Consider the following 20,502-nt stretch of genomic DNA (forward strand, 5'->3'; position numbering starts at 1 on the left):
GCTCCAGGCCGTTTCTTTGTGAGTGAGACGCGGGAGCAGCAGCAGCGGAGGAGGATCGCGCCGCACCCTTTCTGCTCCACCTCGAACTCACCGCGCGGATCACTGCGCACAGGTAACAACCGCTCGAGCCACCGGAAGCGAAGGGGAAAGTGGACACAGGTGAAGGAGACAGTCCGCCAACTTTGAGTTTTGTGGGACGAAAAGGACAAAAAAAAAAAAAAAAGCTGGAATGGAGCCTGTGTAGAAAAGGAGAAAAAGACTAATTGCTTTTGGTTTCTTTTCACCTTGTGCTCAGAGGGCGTAGAGAGTGACGCAGGACGTGACCTCAGGTAGGCCCGCGACACCACATTGTTCTCAACTCGACGCGGACTCTCGATCTGGATTTACTTGACAAACGAGTTCACAGCCGCACGAGAAGGTGAGTTCCGATTTTTCTCCCCCGCGCTAGTTTCCTTTCCCTTTTCTTTTTTCGCTTAAAGCGCCTCAGGTGAGCTGTGAGTTTGACATGTTGAAGCAGAGACAGAGCTGAAGTGTGTTTGCGCTTTTTATTGTTCCTCTGTTGGGAGGTGCGGGGCTCCTCATCGGCATGCCGAGGCATCTGCACCGTGTGCTGGAAGGAGCCTAGACTTCATCCTCCACACTGTCCGTCTTCTCATGCCACCAGGCCACTTGTGTCCTGTCCCGTTCATTACATTTAATTTCCCTTGTCCCCTTTGGGTCTGACAGTGTAACCACATATCATAGGTTGCACACGATTCACTAATGTGACCTAATTTCAAGAAAACAAGACAAGTGAGAAGATGAGCCTTTGTGGTTCACAGTGTGCAGCGCAGGTGTTGCCAGGTTTTTGTCTCCTGCAGTGGAGTGCAGCAGCCCTGCAGTAAATCTTGCCATCACAGTGAAGGCAGCTCAGGCTCTGTTGACACTGTCACAGAGTGTTGACTCAACTCTGGCAATTTTTGAGGTTGTGAAGATTGATGCTGCTGTGTTGGACAATAAATTCAAATGTTCCCAGCTTTCATTTGCATTAACAAGGGGTCAGCAAAATCTCTGCAGGGCTGCAGCTGATGATTTCGGTCATGTTTAGTTTATAAAATGTAAGAAAATGGTGAAAACATACTATTTTATTGTCAGACCAACAGTCTTAAATATGGAGATATTCAATTTACTCTTAAATAAAGAGATGTAAGAAGAGTAGCAAATCCTCATTTTGAGAATCTGAAACCAGCAAATGTTAGATTGGGGTTAATAAATTAGTAAAATAAATAAAAGATTATATCTCTCATGTCATACAGACCAGTACAACATGGCAGCTAGTGCTGAGTATCAATACTTTTTTGGTACCAGCTGAAATGTGTGTGATTTTTAATGTTGTTCATTTTGTCCTCGATCAGATGATTTTGTTCAGGCACAACTTCTGGTACAGCTGCTTGTATTTAAACAACATTTAACACTGAGAACTTTAGCTTCTTCTGTTGAATGAAATACGTTTTTTATGTAGAAAAACACAGTAAAACTGTGGTGAACGATCATGAAGTTCCCAGAGCACAAGGTGTTGTCTTTTAAAACATGTATTTTGTCTAACAAAAAAGTCCAGAACCCAAATATGTTCAGTTTACGGTGATGTAAAGTGAAGCAAAGCAACAAATCTTCACGTTTGAGAAGCAGGAACTGGAGAAGATTTGGGATTTCTTCTCCAATAATGACTCGATGGCTGTTGTTGATTCGCCTACACGCCTGCAGGTGATCTGAGACGGTTGAGTTGCTGTTTGTGAGATTATGAAGTGAAAGTCAAAGAGAAGGAGAGGAGCTGTTGGGACGCTCCCTGTGTGTCAATGAGGGAAAACACTGACCTTATGTACTTACTGCAACCTGTTTATAACCCTATCTTATCTAAAACACTTCAGGTAAACAGCCTACAATAAATGTCTCATTCTGACCTATAAGGTTGTCACTGCTGTACTTTTTCTTCATGCACTTCCTGCACGCAAAGTTACTCATAGACGACTGCAGTGCGACTGAGATTTAAATACACAGCCTTAAAATACAGGCGACAGCTTCAGGATTTCATATGAAGTCATTTATTTAAAATAGTCAATGTTTAAACTAGATGAGATGCATAGCAACAAAACATATAGTGTGTACTTTGCTCTTTGGTGCTTCTCTGGTCGATGGACCACATTTGTGTCCTTGTGTGGCGTCTGTGATTGAGTGGGTAACGGTAATCATTATGCAGATGACACCCGGTCAGTCCCACCAGTTGCGTGTCCATACTTCACAGCTGGATGGACGCGCTTTAGAGGAGGCGGGTAATTAAAACGAACACGCCCGCAGAGAGTGCTCCTGTGGAGATGAGCAGAGTTTCTGTTTTTTACCTGGAATTTGAGGCGACAAACAGTCCCTCACGCTGTGCTCCACCACCACCACCTCCGCTGCTGTATTGGTTTTAGTCTTCTTCTTCCGCCTCCTCTTCCTCTCTCCCTCTGTGACAGGAGAGCCTTGGCTCATTGACTTCAGCCAGCACTTCAAGAGAGCGAGAGGGGTGGAGCAGGGAGAAGAAGAGACTCGGGTGTGGCTGCTCCGGTAATGACCGGTTTGCATTCAAACTGGTGTTTACTGATTCAGCCCGGTCTATTCACACACAAACACAGCCGTACAGTATGATGCATGAAAACACACAGTATTGGTGCCCAGAGTCAGGGAGGCAAACACTTTGTCAGCTTCTCTGGGACGGCGTCCACAATGAGGTCAAGTTTAGGGACATACCTAAAGTTTTAATTAACTGTTAACTATATCTGTAAGCTAAATTTAGGGCTACACCAAGCAGCTTAGCTTAGCACAAAGGCTGGGCACGGGGGCGACGACTAGCCTGGCTGTAACCAAAGTGTTTGTGGTAGAATCTTATTTAATTCATTCAAAAACTGAAGCACAGCAGCACTTAGTCGCCATTTTATGGGCGCTAATGTGCTGAACTCTTTATTGGCCGCAACCAGGAACTTCCTGCAGTCTCCGATGATTGCTAGGCATCATCTCAGAGCCAAAGTTGTATTTTTGGATTTGCATCGCTTCGGTTAAGCAGTTGGTTATGCTGGTTGGCAGATTTCGTTTCCTGTACTAGGCTAGCTCTTTCCCCCCGTTTTCAGTCTTGATGCTAAGCTAAGCTAATGGGTTGCTGGCCGTAGCTACGTGTTTACTGTACAGACATGAGTGGTCTGAATCTTGTCATCTAACTCTTGGCGAGAAAGCGATTAAGTGTGTTTCCCAAACTGTTTTAAGCAGTTTTGACATTCTTTTGGAGGCATGTGTCTGGAAACCGCATCATTACAGTATTTTGTTTTTGTTTTTGTACAGTAATCATCCCTCTCTGTCTCCTGGCTCCGCCGTTCATTCACTAGTTGCTAACTTTGCTTTGCAGGTAATGTTGTTTGAGTGTTTTAGATTTTCCTGCAGCACATTTTTTAATTGCAGCACGTTCCTGTTGTTTTGGATTTCCGTATGTGTTTTTCAATTGGCATCTGAATCTGGCACTGCGCTTGCTGCTGGAAACGGTTGTGAGGAGAACAGGGTTTCTGTGAGGATTCTGCACCGCTGATTTGTTTCTGCTGGTTAAACATCCTGTGCTTGCAGCTGCATGTGCACTGAACCTGCGGCTGCATAATCTGTGTGTCTGGTTCCATATGTTTATGAGAAGAATTATCAGTTGTTCAGGAATGACTAAATGTGCACACCCACGAAGGCCATGGACATGTTGTTATTGTGCCAAACCAAATATTAAAAGTTTTCAACTTTTGAAAACTCTGCATCTGTCCACCTTTTGAGTAGGATCACAACAGTGTAAGATTTTCACAGTATGACAACGTCTCAGAAAATGTCCCAGTTTCAAGGGATCACATTCTACAGCATTCCGTTATTATTATTATTATTATTATTGTTATTATGATCAGCTACAGTGACCTTTAAAAGCCCAGTGTGTAAGACCCCCTCCCTCTGTAGACATTTTAACAATAATATGATAGAATTCAATATAGCAGATAACCAAATGCACATGTAATAACCATTAATTTTCATACCATGGTATACGGAGAAACTGGTATACTGCTGAACCTTAATATGAGCAGGAGCTTTGTTGTTTTGTGACTTTTCTGACTCAAAGCCACTGCACTGCTTTCCAGCTGCTTTGTCTGTGTGCAAACTGCACCGGAACAGACGATCAAAGGCTGTGTTTTAGGCTTGCGGTACACACTGAAACACAGCTATTGTACCGTCAACAATTGACTGTAGGCTGAACACACATGTACATTATGAGAAAATATGTGGGGTTCTTGGCTTTTGATGAAAACATCAAACCTGTATTGGAATCAGGAGAGAAAAGGTCTGAAAAGTCAATTTGCGGCTGGTTTGCAGCATGAAAATTTCAAAGCAGAGTCAGCATGAATGTTTGAGTTGTTATTTTGTATGGTATCTCCTTGAGCTGGTATTGAAACACAAGACCGTGATAGTAGCAGAGACACAGGTAAACTGGATAGGTCACAGGTGTGTCCTGTTGTATAAGAAACTGAGCGGAAGTCAGAAAGTCAAAGATCAACTGTAGGAAGAGTGTTTGATTGATGTCTCTGGTGTCAGACAGAAAACCTTTTAACACTAAAGGTGTCCTGTCTGCACCTGACACAGATGTATCCCCAACCACCATCACACACACACACACACACAGCAGGATGTTGCTAACAACTGAATTCAGTGATATTTAAACTTACTGGTAGACTTGTTGACAAGTGTAAAAGTAATACAACACTCAGCAAATGGTCAAAATTGAGCACATTTTATTATTATTTTTTTATAGCACTTTTCAAGCTTAAGCACAAAGTGCTTTCCAGATTTAAGCATTTATTTACACATGTCAAGCAGCAGAGAGCCCATACATGAACAGATGGAAGTATAAGTGAAAAATAGACCTAAGTTTTTATATATGTATAAATAGATGGATAGATATTTTAATACAACTGTAATGTGCTGCACTAAATTTGAAGCCTGCATAAAACCTTATTTAAATTTTCTAGACAATCAAAATACTGCCAGACCACGCTGGTTTTCCACGATGACGTCTTTGTCCCACTTTCCACCTGACTGGTTTGACTTCTGGGTAATAGTGCTGCTGCCCCCCCACCACAGTGGTGGGTGGATGCTCATTTTTTTATGAAGCAACATTTGATGAAGAGGGCATGACATTTCAGTGCAGAATATTTCAGTATGTAATTTTAACATGTGCATCCGTATAATAAAGTATTTCTCGTGCTGACTGGGTATCAACGTTTAATCGAGTAACTGACCAATCATGCACATCCCCACCACGACTTATGTTCCTGTACGCTGAAGGCTTGCTCTTGCATCAACTTTTGGTCCCTCCACATTCTCTTGCTACACTTTTTTTTTACTTCTCTCAGCTGTTTTACATTGTGTCCTTGATCAAATCCTTTTCATGCATGCTGTCTCGCTCATCATTTCATTCTCAAGCCTCTAAAGTCTCTCCACATTTTTCTGTTTTTGATTTGGCATCTCTTTCCACACCCTTGGTAGGAGAGTGGGTCACTGAGGCTCCCTCCCTGTGTGTGTGTTGTGCATGTTTGGATTGAGATTGAGTTACATAGCTGGATTGTGTAATTGTGAGGTGTGCCTCTGCTGTAGGGAGCTGCTCTGCTGTTTCCATTGTTGGGAGAGTTGAACTTGGAGTCGGCGGCGCAGCGCCTGTCGTCGTGCAGCGCTGGCTTTCACAGGAAAATGGAGAATGTATGAGGGAGTGCTGTTGACTCAAGACGCACCATGTGGCCCGTACAAGTTTACCGTAAATAGAGGATTAAAGCTCAGTTGTTGGCCGCACTTGGAGTGCGTGTCTTGAAGTGAAGGCTGGGTTCTTCCTGAGCTGTGGTTGGTTTTAATTACAGCATCTCAGTCATGACGCCTCGCGTGTTCCTGTTGTGACTTGTCGGCCTGCATGGATGGCTGGTCTTTGAGCTCAGTAGCAATCATTTGACAGTGCAAATAACTGCTGGTGCTGATCAAGATTCTCTATATATCTTCAACTTCGATACTTTTTTGCTTATTGCATAAAAACCATAATGTACTTTTCTCATACTCAAAAAAAGAGCAGCAAAAAACAAAGAAGTATGTCATCTTTTGCAGGCTGCGTTTGCTGTTTATTTATTTAAGCCTAATTGGTTTAATGTTGATCCTTGTGTGTATTTAGGCCTTTGAGATGCACAACATACTGCGGTGGGGTTAGCAAAGTACACACAGTTTAATCTTGGTACAGATGATTTTCTGACCGCATCGCACACTGAAGGTCTACATGATTTAACAGAAACTCTATTTCATGTTGTCACACTGTCACAATGTTCATTTCAGAGGTTTAACTGTTGCACACTGTGTGTCTCCACTCCACTTTACCACTTCACTATCAAGTCCACTCAATGTTTATGTGCACTGGTGGTGGTTTCGAGTGTCAAACTGCACATGCATCATTCTGCAGAGTTAAAGTCAAACAAGGGAAATGACAATGAGCGGAGGAGGACTTTACAGAAAACATCAGTGCATTTGATATTTCCTGTTTGCTAGGTGATAATTCTGCATTATTGTCATGAAACTTATAGCTGCAACTAACAATTGGCAAAGTGGATTCATCTGCCAATTATTTTCTCATTTGATCGATGTTTTGTCTAAAACCCAGAGAGACTCAGTTTGCTGTACTGTAACGTGAGACAATGAAGAGCTGCAGGTTGTGACGTTTGAGAGGCTGGAATCATAGAACGTTTCTTATTTTCTCCTGAGAAATGAAGATTATTAAACCAGGTGCAGATTAATTTTCTGTCGCTGGAGCAGTGGTAGGGTCCAGAGACGGAGGGTGTCACATGATCTAGACACTGTAAAGCCCTTTGAGGCAAATACATGATTTTGGGTTATATGAAGAAAACTGACATGACAAGTTAGAATTTTGATTAAAGGGGACTGTCCTAATCCTTAATAATATTATAATGATTTCAGCCATGCAGCCATGTGGTTCATGCATGCACTGCTTAATTAACTTCTATGACCGTTCTGAACTCGACTTTGAGCTGATTGGCTGCCTATTCTTCTGGTTAGATCATGTTGAGTGTTGTAGCTGTTTAGATTCACACAATTAATTTAGGGGAAATTGTGATATTCATACATACAAGTTCAATAACTTGGTTTACTGCTCAGCATTAGCACATTTTGGAATGAAGTCATGCACAGTTGTTGTGTTTGTTGTCTTAAACTAATATTTGATTGTTCCACAGATTGAAGACCAGTGGAGTCCCAAACCTCCAGTCAGTGAAGGCCTCAGACTTCAAACTGGATCCCTCCAGTCCTCACCTGTTCAGCTGATGGCATGCAGATCTCCAACCCACCTGAGAGGGTGAGTCTGAATGGCGCCCTAGACCTTCCCCTCTGCTTCCTGTCCGCGACACCACCCTCCTCTTCATCCTCTTCGACTCTTCTCTGATCCTAAAAGCCCAGCGGAGATCTCACCATGGACAGCCTGACAGACAACACAACAGGATGCTACTACAACCGCACCGTCAAGTTCTTCTACGAGGAGAGCGGCAAGAACATCAGCGACCACTGGCGTAGACGTGACTATGTTATTGTCACTCTGGGCATGTCGGTCTGCTTCATCGTCATCTTTTCCAACCTTTTGGTCATAGCCGCCATTTTGAAAAACCGGCGCTTTCACTTTCCCATCTACTACCTGTTGGGTAACCTGGCTTTGGCAGACCTCTTCTCAGGTGCGATTGTTAATATTGTTAGTCTTCTGTTGATGGAATTGGTCGTTTTTTCCAGATTAACCACAGTCATGCAAACATGAATGTTTCTGTGTCTCTTTGTGCACTTTGTCAGTTCAACCTCATCTCAGCTTAGGTGTTTGACGTCTAAAGTGCAACACACACAGATAGCATCACATCTGGGGAGCACGTGATTTGAGCATTGCTTTTATTGAGGGTTGATGAGTGTTGATTCTGGGAAATCGCACAGTGGTGCATTCGGATGCATTTATGCTGCTAATGCTGCAGTAATGCATGACAAGAGCCTGCCGATGTGCAGGCCTACGAAACAGTGGCTGTGAGTGTTCTTGCTTTCATTGTAGGCTTTTCTCATAAGTAGGGAAATGCACCTTTAATGTTGAAGGTTCCTTACTCCAGCCTAGTTGGTCTAGCGTTAACGTGTTTTCAGTTTAATGTATATATGATATCCTAATATCAGCATTGTCACTGTAAACTGTTTCTGCAGCTGTGACTGTGTGTGCATACTAATGCAAACAGACTTCATTTAAAATGACACTTTTAACAGTGAAATTAGTGTAAATGCAAACCATAAATACAAAAGTTCTGTTAGACGGTCTGTTTATCTTTGGGCTTCAGTCAATGCTCTTCACCAACTATTTCAGTTGAGCTTGTGCTGATGTTATCTATCTGGGAGCTGTAGGCTTATCTCTTTATTCATCATGCCCTCATATTGCATGCAAGGACATGAAACAGTGTGTCCTGGTAGGTAGGAAACAATCCTTAAACACAAACTAGCCCTTGAACACAACACAATATGTTATCATGTGGATTATCCTGTAGCTCTGTTAAAAAATCGCTGGTATTAAACCCTGGCTTTCCTCTTTCAGGTGTCTCCTACCTCCACTTGATGTTTCATACTGGTCCCTGGACCATTAAACTGTCTAAGTACCAGTGGTTTGTGCGACAGGGGCTGATTGACACCAGCCTCACAGCTTCAGTCCTTAACCTCCTGGCCGTGGCTGTGGAGCGCCACCAAACCATCTTCACGATGCAGCTGCACAGTACGATGAGCACCCGGCGTGTCTTCATCCTCATGCTTGGCATCTGGCTGGTGGCCATCATCATGGGCCTGATTCCCACCATGGGCTGGCACTGCCTGTGCGACCTGCCAAACTGCTCCACCATGGCGCCGATGTACAGCCGCAGCTACCTGGTGTTCTGGGCCATTCTCAACCTGCTGACCTTCACCATCATGTTGGCCGTCTACACCCGGATTTTTGTCTATGTGAGGCACAAGAGCAAGCAGATGTCGCAGCACACCACCCAGATGAGGCACAGAGAGACGGTGTTCAGCTTGATGATGACCGTCTCCATGATCCTGGGTGAGAAAGCGCACACACTACTCAGACACGTCAGTAAACCCAAAACTCCAAGTCCTGATCCTGTAATCTACTGGGCCTACACACAGCTGAGCATGTGCTTGTGTCATTTAAATTTATTCATCACAGCAAAGTGAGTCTTTAAGCAGTGTCATCGAGGATCCAGGAGAGGCCAGTGAAAATGACTCGGATGCTGTAGAAAATACCTCTGGGGGAATTGCTGGTTCAGGGAAAAAAGGCCTTTTTGGCAAATTTGGCATCAGAGAAGAGAAGAAAATAGTGACAGCTTTAAGAGAAAATAGAAGTAACAACAGAAGAGTTTGCTAATATCTCAACACATACACAAAACATCATGCAGATGGGATGGCGAGTACATTTATTTATATTACTGAACTTGAAAGTTCATTATTGACCTTAGAAACAGAAGTTTGCCTATTTTACTTTGATTTTTTTATTCTTTGTTTAATACTCACTACACGTAATGAATCAAAGATCCACTGAGGGTTTTGTGCACAGGTGTATTTAATAAGATATTTATGTTGTTATCTGAGCTAAATGTGAGAGTTACACACACACTGCCCATCACTCATCCTCACTTTATTAACAAAGTTTTGGTCCTAAACTGAAAATGATTTTCCTTCAAGTACCAAATTTGAAGTATTTCCCTATAATTGTAAAAATGTCTGGTTAAACAAGCCATCGACAAACTTAAAGTTTGAAGAAATCCTCTTTATTCATGAAGTAATGTTCAAAACCTCTTCAGGGCAGCGCAGCTGTATTTTGATCAGATATTTTTATGCATTACAGAGATGTTGCTATCAATCAATTGACTTCCTTTTTTTCAGAAATCTCTCTTGTGAAATAACCAGCGTTGTTCTCACATTTTATTGTTATATTTCATCACTCATAGTAAGAAGCTGATTGAAAATTGCTTTTTAGGCCCTTTAATCATAGAGATCCCTGTACCACGTGTGCTTATTACTCATTTTGCTTGTTGTAAAACAAATACAGGCAGTTTGCAGGGAGGCACTCGCCTGAATCTTCCCAGAATAAAGTGACAAACACCGACGGCCCCTCAAACACACAGGCTAGCATGCAGTCTCCTCTCTCAGCTTGTCTGTACTTGTTAAACCAGACTTTACTCCCCCCCACACACACATGTTGACTCTTTCTCCCACCGATTCCTCCTTGGTTTCTGCTGAACTGGCCACACTCCCTCCCTCGCTCCTTTGCTCTCTTTCCCAGCCTCCCCTACTTCTGCTCTCGTATTTTGAACCTTCGATTAAATTCCTCAAAGTTTTGAAAATGTTACTCGTCTTTCTCCCCGTCGCTCAGCAGCCAGGATTTGGCACCTCTGGCATGTGAGGAGGGCGAAGGAAAGCCCTGAGCATGCCCTGACAGGGAGCTGCATAGTTCAGTTAGTGTGACAGAAAACAGCCCACATGACACCACGGAGAGTGTGTGGGGTGTGCACTCTTGAACTTGTATATTTGTGAGGACTAACCTGAGTTTTTGACCTTGAGAGTGGTGGCGCTTGTGATGTCATCTTTGCTGCTGTCTCACGTCTTTGCTGTTTGAAGGTTGAGATTTGGTTTTACATTTAGGTTTGATCTCCAGCGTGTTGTTGGGACCGTAAAGGTCCTGGCCGGGGAGGTGAGGTATGCTTTGCATATTGTACGTGCGAGTGTGTTTCCACATCGTTTTCACATTTCCTTTGCAGCTTGTACGTGTGCATCTGTTAGTGCTGAAGGTGCTGCGAGTGTATGCGCATAATGAATTCCTGAGCTGCCTAATCGAGTATTATGATAATGAAATGTGATCATACAGACTAAACCTAGTCCACATGCTGACGTGTTGTGTGTGTGTGTGTGTGTGTGTGTCTGTGTGTGTGTGTCAGTGTGTGTCTGCGTGCGTGTACACACATGCATTGTCTAGAGAGGAATTTACAGTACATTCCCTTTCGCCCTTAGCTGCCCCCTTCTTCTTCACATTCTTTACAACTCTGCTCAGTTTCTTTCCTCTTAGTAACTCCTTTTCTTTTATCTGTGACTTCTTGTTGATTTCCAGTGTTTTTACAGGTCTTCTAATGACCTTATGTACCCTTGATCTCCCTCTCCTCCCCCGACAGGCTGTTTTGTGATCTGCTGGACGCCCGGCCTGGTGGTGCTGCTGCTCGACGGTCTGGGTTGCGACGAGTGCAAGGTGCTGCGCTACGAGAAGTACTGCCTGGTGCTGGCCGAGTGCAACTCCTTCGTCAACCCCATCATCTACTCCTTCAGGGACAAGGACATGAAGAAGACCTTCAAGGAGATCCTGTGCTGCCTGTGCTGGCGGGGCAGCAAAAAGAAGGGCCGCTCTGCAGCTCACTTTAACACCCTGGAGCACGAGGTACTGTCTGAGAGCAACGGAGCTGACGACAGCAATCACAAACAAAACAACCACTCGCACTAAAGACTCTTAAAGATCAACCCCTCAAACCACACTGAGGCATACAGTACAATCACTACAACTGCAGCGCTCGCAGTTTCACAGCTGTACAATGACAAACTGACAGCTGTGCTGACTGGACAACAACTAAACAAAAGTAGAAACATCCAGGTGCCAGTTTTATAGACAATTTAATTTAAAGTATTTTACTTCTTAACCTCAGTTCACTTAAAGTGGCTATAATTGATGTTTTTACAGTAAGAATGAAGCTGAACACAATGTGCCATGTGAAAGGTGCCGCTCGTAGTGATCAACCTACAGAGAATTATCACCTTAATCTGCAGCTTCCTTCGACTTTATGGAGCTTTCGATTGAGTTTCAAGTCATTGTTTAGCTGTCCGGCCCATAACTCCTGTTCTGGTTCATACACTGATTTTATAGTATCAGTGAAAAAGCTCTAAAACCCCCCTGAACACTACCTGTCCAGACAGTGACTAGCTGGTGAACGTAGTGGAGCATTCAGCAGCTAAAGAGCCAGATGTTTCCCTCAAGAGTTGATTGAGGCCAAAAAAGAGTGAATATTGGACTTACCTTTTTCAGGTGGACACAAGCACGACTCCAAATGAATGCCGGATGTGTAAATAAGCAACTTTTTGCTAACAAGTCTGCCATGTCAGCTCAACAAGCGACGATATACCAATGTTGTGTTCACAACTTGTTTCTGCTGCCCCCAAGCGGACAAAACAATCAGTTACAAATGCAAAATGAAATTTGGATCCGCACTGACATAAAAAGTCAGTTATAAACAGGCATAAACACACTTAGTTCACACTTCACTCTAAAAATGATGAGCCGTGCATGTCAAACAGGATTGCACCTGGTCATTCTAATCTATTGTAAGCAGATCCACTGACGACATAATCGTCACTAGATGCAAATGTGTTTTTTATTGTTTCAAAGTGGTTTGTTTGCCTTTTGTGTCTCCTACGTGGTTGCAGCTTTGAGTAAATATAAACAAGCGCCTCTGCTTTGTCGGTGCTCTGTACATGATGCTATGTTGAAACACATTGTGCTGCAGCATCACTGTGCTGACCAGCGATTTTATCTGGTCAGGGTGGTTATATGGTGGCTGCTTACACAATGGCAACACATCGTTGAGCTCTGCGCTGCGTAAAAAATGCACGGTAGTATTTCTGTAAGTGTTCTCTGAACAAAAGAAGACAACATGCGCCTCCTCTAAAGAGGAGCCAAAAATCCACTACATTTAGCGCAGTGAGCCTGAAGTTCACCTGCACAAGAAAAACAAGCTTGAAGTGCACTGATACACTGATATGTGACCACAGCGCCAGCAGAGCTCGTGTCGCATGCCTGGCATTTATTATCTGATGCTGCCTTGATGGCTTATCAGAGTTTGTGTGTTGCTGTCTGATTCCTTCTTTCAGTTCCTGTCTCAGTCAAAATAAATATCCTGACGTCGGCGTCGTTTCACGCACAGGCGGGACTGGGCAGCATCACGGAACGGAAAGAGTCCGCGCGCGCAAATAAATCAGAATATTCTTTCAGTTTCAATCATCAGTGAAGATTCATTTACGTGGTCTCAAATGAAAACAATGTGTTCCGCTTTTGTTGCGTCGTCGCCTTGATACCTTGCACTGCAGCCGTGGGTTAATCACTCAACACTTTGTGATGAGGTCAGCGCTCTCAGGTGCAGCAGAGAGGAGAGACGTGGTCGAAGAGAAGGTGGCGAAAATGGCTGAGCGGCGGCAAAGAGCAAATCTTAAAACGGTCTCATTCAATCTCAGTCTATAAAATGTCAGATAATAGTCAAAAGTGGCTGCCGGGATGTGCGATATGACCAAAATCTCACATCCTGATATAGATCATTTCATATCCTGCATGCACACGACATTTCTGTGAATTCGATGAATAAGTAGTTTAATTGAAATGACCACATGGAGAGGCATATTTCTTACTGCATTTTGAATCATATACTCCAATAAAAGGCACTTACTCCTTTAATTTACCTTAAAGTATAAAATATTAGTGTGTAAAGTTTAAAAAAGTAAATAGAAAACACATGACAGACTTTTCATACCAAAACCACATCCATGCAAAGCATCATCCAAATGAAGAAAAGTATATGACGCAATAAGCAATGGAGTATGATATGAAACATTTTTCTATCACAGCGCAATACATATTATGTCACACTCCACAGCTCTAATGGCCGCCATAATTTCCAACAGCCTTACTCAATTTTGTAAGTCTAAAACCAAAAGATGCTTGATTTTAAAATAATGTAAAAAAAAAGCAGATCCTCGTTTAACATTTTTCAACACGACTTCTGAAAGTCTTAGAGGACCGCTCACCATTACTCATTAAACACCATTCAAGCTGAAGCTGATGAGTATCATTACACACTGTAGAACACGCAACATAGACTGTCACTGTGCTGAACATAGAAACTGAAAGAATGGAAGTAAATGGCGCTCTGATTGATGCGTGTGTGTGCACAAACTCTTTCTGTAACTCTGTCTTTTCTTTTTTTTAAATAATAATTATGACAAATGTAATTCCACTCATTTGTACATGAAACCGGGCAGGAAGTCAAACTTTCCATGCGGCAAACTTTAGCAAAACATCAACCAGCGACCTCAATCAAACTCCTCACATCTCACAAAACGAGGCCTTCGTGGTCACACTGCATCGCGCTGTCAGCAGGCCTCCTTGCTGGAATTACCCTGTTGTCTTATGCAATCATTACTCAGTTTATAGGAAGCATTTCTACGTTCTCTGTGCTGTTTGCTCATGTGTTGTGTGTGTTAGTGTGTGTGCTCGCGTTGTACAGTCTTAAACCAGTCCAGATGTGTGCTTGTGGTTGGAGCGGGTCATGCTCCTCGCCACATTTCCTCTGACTCGTTACTCTGGCATGTGCGTATGTTGGATATGTTGCACTCTGTCATTCTCTCTCTCTCTCTCACACACACACACACACACACACGCAGCCTGTTATTGCTGCTAGCAGGAAGTGCAGTCATGAGTGTGTGGTCTCGTGTGGGTGTGTACACTGATTCACAGAAACGTTGCTTTACATATTTTTGACATTAGGATTAGAACGGAGGCAGGCCAGAGCTGCCTGGGACACATTTGCATTTGCTCTGTGTGTTTATAGTAAAATATGCAGTGACACACTCAATTAAAGGGATGTTAGACATTTATGGATAACAGTAAATCATTTACTATAAGTACTCTTAAAGGGAATGCCATTACTGGAAGCTATTAAAGGGATAACAATATATTCAAATTATATTCTCTACGGTTTGATACTGATTTTCAGACTGTTGGTATTCTTTTGACAGCTCAGAAACGTTTTCATATTATTTAGGGTCTATTTTTGTACAAACGTTACAGTTAATATGAATAAACAACTAATATGAATAAATGCATAAATCAGTCTTCAGCTGTGGTTTGTTTGCTCGCGTCTGTCCACCTGCTGTGTTTGCTTTGCAGCATGATCGTGTCAAACTGAGTGTCGGGGATAATCATGTTTTTCGGATCTTTTCTCTCCACTCGTTTTGCTCTTTTTTGTAGTTTGGACACTACTAACCCATTTTCTCTTCTTCCTTTTCCACATCCTGTTTCTTTCTGCTTCACCTAATCCCCCATTCCCCCTTCTTCCTGGTTCCTTACCTCACTTCACCTCTCGCCTCATGCTCTCATCTGTCTCTCCACCTCTGTCTGTAGAACTGTAAGTCTGGTACTGACGAGCTGATGGAGAGGAGCAATGGGACGTCTTTCCTCCACGAAGGCTCGAAGGACAACCCTGCCCCTTCAGAAAAATGGAATTAACTCAAACAACGAGAAACTTTTAACACACTCAAGCCACACTGAAATCTAGCAGCCTGTGTATCCTCACGTAAACAAGCCTTGAGACCTGTTTTCCCTCAGCCAGCAGGATGTTGTCGGGGTCAAAAACTGTTTATATATATTTTTTTTTTTTTTTGTCTAAGGAAACTTGACTTGTACCCCTGCTGCCAGCAGACAACACCTGCTCTGTTTGTGCACAGGGCAAAGAAGAATTGATCTTAAACTTCTGATATCACTTGGCCAACATGATGCTGCAGTGTCTTTCGAATTATAAAGGAAGCACGTGGCTCATTTGCCCTCCTTCATTGACCTTCAGCAGACATAAGGAGACATACCGTCCATTACTGGGCCATTTAAACAACATGGGGGCACATTGAAGAGCTCATTTCCTGTTGGGACGTAAATGAACTTGCAGCTTCTCCTAAACAGATGGTGGTAGAAGAAGCGACGCTAACGGCTGCTGAACAACTGGGACGTGCTGGGAGCGCGTGGAGGAAGTGACTGAAAATGTGTCGCAAAGCAGAAATATCTGCACTGTTGAGTGCCGTTGAGTTATATGAGAAGTGGCTCATGCCACAAATGGCTTTAGTAATAACCTCATGATGGGTTAATGTGCATGTGAGTTTAAGAGGAGCGCCGAGTTAAAGCTAATGCAGTCTGCTGCAAATCCTCCCTGCATGAAGGGAATGGATGTAGTTTGTGGTGCCTTTGAACTGCATTGTATTATGCAGAGAGTTGTTACTGTTATTTCACCCTTTACTGGCTCAATTTTTAATCAAGAGGCAATCTGGCAGCTCCTTAGTTATTCAAGTAAATGGCTCATTACTGATCTAAAAGCATAATTACTGAGTTATGAACGTTAATAAAGCCTTGGTTAGAATTTATAGTCCTGTTTTAAAGTCTTCTTGTACCTCTCAACATATTTTCTTTTTATCATTGTCTCGCTCTGTGGTTTTGCTCAGATTTGCCGGATGTTTGAGGTGTACGAGACTTCACAGAATGGACACAAATGTCCCGATGTGCGTGTCACAATGCACTTTTTGTGTGTGTGTGTGTGTGTTTTTAGATTCTTTTCTTATGAATATCAAAGCAAACTCTGACTTTAATGGAGGAGATCCTGTTTGTGCCTTAATCCAGCATCACTTAGGAACATCTGCGGTTAAAAGTCATGAACAGCTGTTTTGCAGTTCTGCACAGTCTGCCATAAGCTGTTCCTTCCTCCAGTTTTTCCTTCTTAGTTGGAATGTTTTGTTGTTCTTTTTTTGTCGTCTCTGTGCTGTAGTGACACATAACATTCATTTGTAAATTGTGATGTAAAACTTTATTTATGGTCGCATTGTAATTGTAGATATGATGTACAGTATTTAGTGCACATCAACAGATTTGACATCAGAGGCAACTCAAGAAGAAAAAAACTGCATAAAGGGTAATCAAGCTTTGTTTTTCAGTAGAGTAATATTCAGAAATGTTTACGTTTTCAGATGAATCTTTCCTTTCCGCAAACAGGACAAGTGTGAGATTAGCGATATGAAGCTTTCGGGTAAATATACCGCACCCGGTTTATGTTATCATTGAGTAAAGCTAATATCGAGATGTTTATAGATATGAGCCGTTTTGACAGACGCTGTGGTTTTTGTTTCCTGTGTCTCGTTTTCAGCCGAGATAACCTGCCCTCAGTAACTGACAGTGACTCCATTAAAAGCTTTGAATATTCATCTCTCTGGGACTCTCCTGTGGCATGTTTACTGGCATCTTTTGTCATCTCCCTGCCAATTTCAAGCTCCTTCCTCTCTAAATTATCTGTTTTCTTTGGATCCTGTTGGAGAGTCGTGGACCTTGCGAGAAAATCTTTTCTTTATCTGTTCTCCAACTTTCCCCAGCCCTCCTCCGTCCTTCTTCCTACCCTGGGAAGCAGTCTGAATAGATCCCTTCCTCATGTTACCCAGAGAGAGTCTTTTCAGCGATATCGGCTCTTTCTTGTCTACTGGCAGGGAGAATCTCTTCTGGGAGTGCATTTCCCTCTTCAGGTTATCCAGCTTCAGTTTATCCAGTGACAGGAAACTCTTCCTCTTGTGTTTCTTACTGCGTAGCGCCCCCCTCAGCTGACTCCAGGCTTTGCTCCCAGGCGACTTCTTCTTCTTTTGCCAGAAAAAGGTTCTTTTAGAGGAGGAGCCGCCCATAACCTGCAGGAGGAGGAAACAGGTGATCAGTGTGAGGATTTGAATCTGTGTAATCATTTATGGGGTTTGAAACACCTTCTTTCACATTTGGGGCTCATGTTGTGTAATTTCAAAAACTTTTTTATGGGCTCGGATGGTTATCAGATATCAAAAAACGCCAAATTCAACAAGTCGAAGAAGCAGCATTGAAAATAACCACTGAAAATGTCGAAAAAAGACGGACTTGTTGTAAATTCATATGCAGCCTAAAGCCTGAAAACAAAACTATGATTTAACTTATGCTGCTGTTAGCAAAGATGTGCTTTAAGACATTTAATCTGCACTGAAGAAAATATAATACCACAAAACTGCACAGGAATTGTGTCAAATCTGATAAGTGAGCCACCATGTTAGCATCGGGATTAAACATTAATTTGCTCTTTATATCACCTTTTATAAAGCTGCAATACAAGAGGTTATTATAAGAAAAGAAGAGTCTTAACAGAGTGGATATTTAAGAACAACTGAATACTGGAAGTAAAGATGGCAAAACGTGTTTTGTGAGCTCCAACATTGTTACTTAATTCAGTATAAAACCTTAGAAAGTGTTCATCTGAATAAAGAGGAAAAGTCTGGTTTACACATCACATACACACACACAAAACATGCATACACACCAAATTTCTTGTCGCCTGTCAGTCAGAGAAGGTCGTGTTGTTTGTCCTGAGCTGAAAACTGAGTCTAAAAACAATGAGCCTGTTTTTACCTGTTTATCACAATGTAAGACGCCTACACCAAACGCCGCCAGATATAATAACCACTTGTCCTCGTGTCTGTGATTTTTGTAAAGTGCAGCCGGCCGCCCAGCAGGAAAAGAGGAAAACTGGTTCTGTGACATTCTGACGCTGCTTCTTTTTCTGCTGTTTCACACACACCAGAAATGTTTGGCTCTTTGCACACTTTACTCTCCATTTATATCATATGTTTGCACATGGAGGCTCTCCTTGATGACTTAGCAGGGGCTTCGTGTGTGCAGGAGAACCACAGGTATTACTGTTAACATTAACCACAGTGGGGCAGCAGGCACGATACCAGGACCACTGAAACTGAAGCAGCTAAATGGAATTCAACCATCATAAAACTGAGTATTTACACCTGTGCTTTTCCTGCTCTGACATGTCACAAAATGGCACTTAGCCCACTAAAAGTGTGTTTGTGCACAATCCACCAAGAACAAAGTGACATTATAAGAGAAAATAATCTAAAGGGCTGGTTGTCAAAGTGCTGATTGCAGCCAAACTGAAGGGCAGCGTTGGTGCATGGTTGAGCGCTGAAAACACTGATTATTTCACAGTCTATCATGCAGCTAACAAAGCTACAAACTGTCGCACTCACACATACGGACCATCATTCTCTTGGACTCGACTCTTGCACGTCTTTAAACTCCACAAGGAGCTTGTTTTCCTCTTTGGCAGATTTGATTCTGTGTTGACTTCTCTCGCAGCGACTTGGCACAATGTCTGAATGAGCATGGACCTCACTGATCCAGGAGCCAGCCCGCTTCCACATTCATTCACTCATGGTGAGACTGTCTGCCTGCTGCACCTCCTCTCTTCTCCTTCTGACTACATCACTCAGGGATACAAGCAGTTTATTGAGACTCTGGACTGCAACCAGATCGCCCCCCCCCCTCCTTTGCTAGGGTTGGAAGTACCACTTTAATAAAAGGAGAAGTATGTGTCTATGCCCTGATGTGACAGTTGTGGCTTTCCTGTTGCAGAGGTGTTTGTGGCATATGTGCATACAGAACATGCAGACACAAACTTTCCAAAGTCTGATTGTCACTTCAAAAGTGTGATCATTTTTCTGCTGCTAACAATTTAGCTGTTGTGTTGCTGACTATAAGCATTTATTGCCACAATGGTGGTGCAATGCAGGTTGCTTTTACATGATTTAAGGCTTGTTTGATTAATACACTGTGCCAGCCCCTTTGAAAATGTTTGTCAGAGCAGAAGACAGCAAGAAGAATACACAGTAACACTCAGATGGTATTAAATCTTATTTTGTGAGCTGCTCTGACAGATGAAAAAGAACAGTCAAACATCCCATCAAATGTTAAAAAATTAAAACCTGAACATAAACGATTTATTGATTAATAAAGCTTTGCTTGGAACACTTTGCAATCCATTGAAATGAACCAGGCTCAGGTGTGTGTAACCTGGTGTGTGCACGTTCATGCAGGTTTGGTCTTTTCCAGCTCTGCAATCCAGCCACAGCCCTCCATTGTTCCCAGACTGGGTCACCTGGTGGTCAGTGACTGGGGGTGAAGTCGGTGCCTTGCTCCAGGGCACCGCCGTGCGGAAGAAGGTGCGCACTGTTACTGACGTGTGTGTTCCCAGCTCTGCTCTCAACTAATCGGCTCTGTCAGGTAAAAAATGTGATGATGTTTTTTTTTAACCCCTGAACATTTGAGGCTCATTTCTGCCGCTGCTGCCTTCACGTGTGTCGAAAATATGCTGAGCGTGTGTTTCTTCGACATCCCAGCCGGCCGAGATGTGACGTTCATGGGGGCGTGGAGCCGGACTGACATCCTGATGTGAGGTAGCCTATTTTATTCTCCATTTAATAAATTCATATAAAGGCGAATATCACTCCGCGTTTTTCTGTTTTAACCCCCCTATTCAACTTATTGTCGTCTCCTCATGATTTTTACGCTTCAGTCTGCATCACAGGGTCCTCCTCCCACCTCCCTCCTCCTCCTCCGGCTCTCCTCGTCCTCCTCCATCCCTCCTCCTCACATTTTCCCGGTGCGCTGCTGCTGCTGCTGCCGCCGCCTCCTCCTCCTCCATGTCCTCCGTGCGGCGCGGCGCGGCC

General features: G+C 43.1%; 1 protein-coding gene across 2 annotated transcripts; it reads left to right on the plus strand.

Moving 5' to 3' along the window:
* lpar2b (lysophosphatidic acid receptor 2b) lies at positions 1 to 17,182 on the plus strand. 2 transcript variants are annotated; one of them, XM_041963902.1, is made up of 7 exons: positions 1 to 112; positions 296 to 418; positions 7,311 to 7,429; positions 7,526 to 7,799; positions 8,684 to 9,178; positions 11,304 to 11,563; positions 15,347 to 17,182. In XM_041963902.1, the coding sequence occupies exons 3-7, from the start codon at positions 7,403 to 7,405 to the stop codon at positions 15,449 to 15,451; spliced, it is 1,161 nt and encodes a 386-aa protein (XP_041819836.1). In that variant the 5' UTR covers positions 1 to 112; positions 296 to 418; positions 7,311 to 7,402; the 3' UTR covers positions 15,452 to 17,182. The 2 variants fall into 2 exon arrangements, with proteins under 2 accessions (XP_041819836.1, XP_041819827.1); XM_041963893.1 differs by having other exon boundaries at positions 27 to 159.
* Positions 17,183 to 20,502: the final 3,320 nt, after the last annotated feature.

The sequence above is a fragment of the Chelmon rostratus genome, chromosome 3 (assembly GCF_017976325.1).
Source record: "Chelmon rostratus isolate fCheRos1 chromosome 3, fCheRos1.pri, whole genome shotgun sequence".
Taxonomy (NCBI): Eukaryota; Metazoa; Chordata; class Actinopteri; order Chaetodontiformes; family Chaetodontidae; genus Chelmon; species Chelmon rostratus.